The sequence below is a fragment of the Lytechinus pictus genome, chromosome 2, assembly GCF_037042905.1.
Source record: "Lytechinus pictus isolate F3 Inbred chromosome 2, Lp3.0, whole genome shotgun sequence".
NCBI classification, from domain to species: Eukaryota; Metazoa; Echinodermata; class Echinoidea; order Temnopleuroida; family Toxopneustidae; genus Lytechinus; species Lytechinus pictus.
The window spans coordinates 23,735,629-23,737,418 of NC_087246.1; the positions used below are offsets into that span (position 1 = coordinate 23,735,629).

Sequence of the window (1,790 nt, forward strand, 5' to 3'; positions counted from 1 at the left end):
CTTCGCATTAAGGCCTATTATCAACATTTTTCTTCTTTGCATTTGCATGATTTATACAAGTATGGGGGCTGCTCGTACGTGACGTAACGCACAACTGAAATATTACAAATTCATGTCTCTGTATTTTGTTTAGTTTTGTTGTTGTTGTTGTTGATGGGTAGTCACCAATTGTTCATCAATATTACCTTCCATACTTCTGCTGCTATCAAAACTTACATGAAGTCCCATTTGCGTTTACTTCGAAGAAAACATCAGTCTTTTGAAAGCTTTTCTGAAATCCTTGTTGAAGCCGTATAAGAAAGGGTTTAGAGTTGAGTTTAGATAGGCCAGCCAATAAGACATGTCATAAAGTCTAAGGGGGATACAGTTACAGTATGAATTGATGGGGAAGAGTGTCACGAATGATATCCAGCAACCGATAAATGCTACAACAATGATACCAAGAGTGCGAGCTCTCCGCTGATGAAGACGAAGCTTCTCTAGATTCCGGAGGTGGACGCGCTTGGCTCTGAAGCATTCACTTGAATGAGAGATAATCTTACTATGAGAATCTGCTAATTGTGCTTCCTGGGGGCTCTGAAATTGTGATATCTCTTTAGTGTTTCCATTGGTTACTTGACGACACGTTTCTCCATCTTCCGTAATGTGAAGGTCGTTCATTTTGATGGCATCTTCAATTGATTTAGATGTTACTTTCAATGAAATTGTTGAGATTGTTAAATTTGTTTCGCCTACAGGGATGGACTCAGGAACGACTGTCTCCTGAAAGCAACAACATGGCATATTTTTGTAGCACGGTTGGGAAGGTCTAATTTGTGGATCCTGAGAGCTTTGGAACTTAAGCAGATTTTGCTTTAAAGCGTAGAGCATCTTGAAGTAAAGGTATACCATTGATCCCATGGGAATGAAGTAGATGATGGTATTCGAAAGCAACACGTAAATAAAACCTGGTAAATAGAGGCAGGCAGAGCCTATTGCGAAGCTACCTACGACGAATCTATGTACCAACACCGCAGGAACCCAGGACAGAACAGCCATTGTCCAGATGAAGCCGACAAACAGCAGCGCCCTCTGTTTCCGTTGTCTTTGAAAGTACTTCACAGGCTGTGTGATGGCCCAGTACCGGTTTAGCGAGATCATGCAGATGGTAAAGACTGATGCGGAAACACAAGTGAAGTCAACGACGATCCAGAGCTCACAAACAAATGGGCCTAATGGCCATCTTCCAAGAATGGTATAAACACTAAACATTGGAATTACAAAGATCCCGACTAAAAGATCAGCACACGCAAGACTGATGATGTAGTAGTTGCTATTCCGACGTAATCTCATATCAACGCACACAAGAATGATAAGGGTGACATTTGCAAGAACTGTGGTGAGTGACATCAGAGACGCAAGGGAAATGAAGAAGCAGTTTTGCCAAGTAAACTGAAAAGAAAAGGAATTATCCGACGTAGTCCCGTTAAAATACAAATCCATTGATTCGTTAGAACTAGACATGACTCAAAGGTATCCTTTCTCGAAACACTGAGATTTATAACCAGAACGATGCGACACGCAAAGATTTCCCATCCTATTCTAAACGTGTCTTTTGATTCACTGCGTCGAGTATAAATTGCTTCAGCTTATTCCCCAAATCAAGAATGATCGATTAGGTTATACACCCACCAACACTTACTATTAACTGTTCGCGGAGCGAAGTTCCTATCTGCTAGATAGGTTGGTCATGTGTATAGTAATTTGTTTGTAGAAGGGAAGGTGCAACGTGCTCTCGTGAATAGAATCAC

The 1,790-nt window shown here is 41.1% G+C and overlaps 1 protein-coding gene across 1 annotated transcript; it reads right to left on the reverse strand.

Annotated features, from left to right (window-relative positions):
• Positions 1-234: 234 nt before the first annotated feature.
• LOC129282681 (muscarinic acetylcholine receptor M3-like) lies at positions 235-1,497 on the reverse strand. Its single transcript, XM_054918556.2, has one exon. The coding sequence runs from the start codon at positions 1,480-1,482 to the stop codon at positions 235-237; it is 1,248 nt and encodes a 415-aa protein (XP_054774531.2). The 5' UTR covers positions 1,483-1,497.
• Positions 1,498-1,790: the final 293 nt, after the last annotated feature.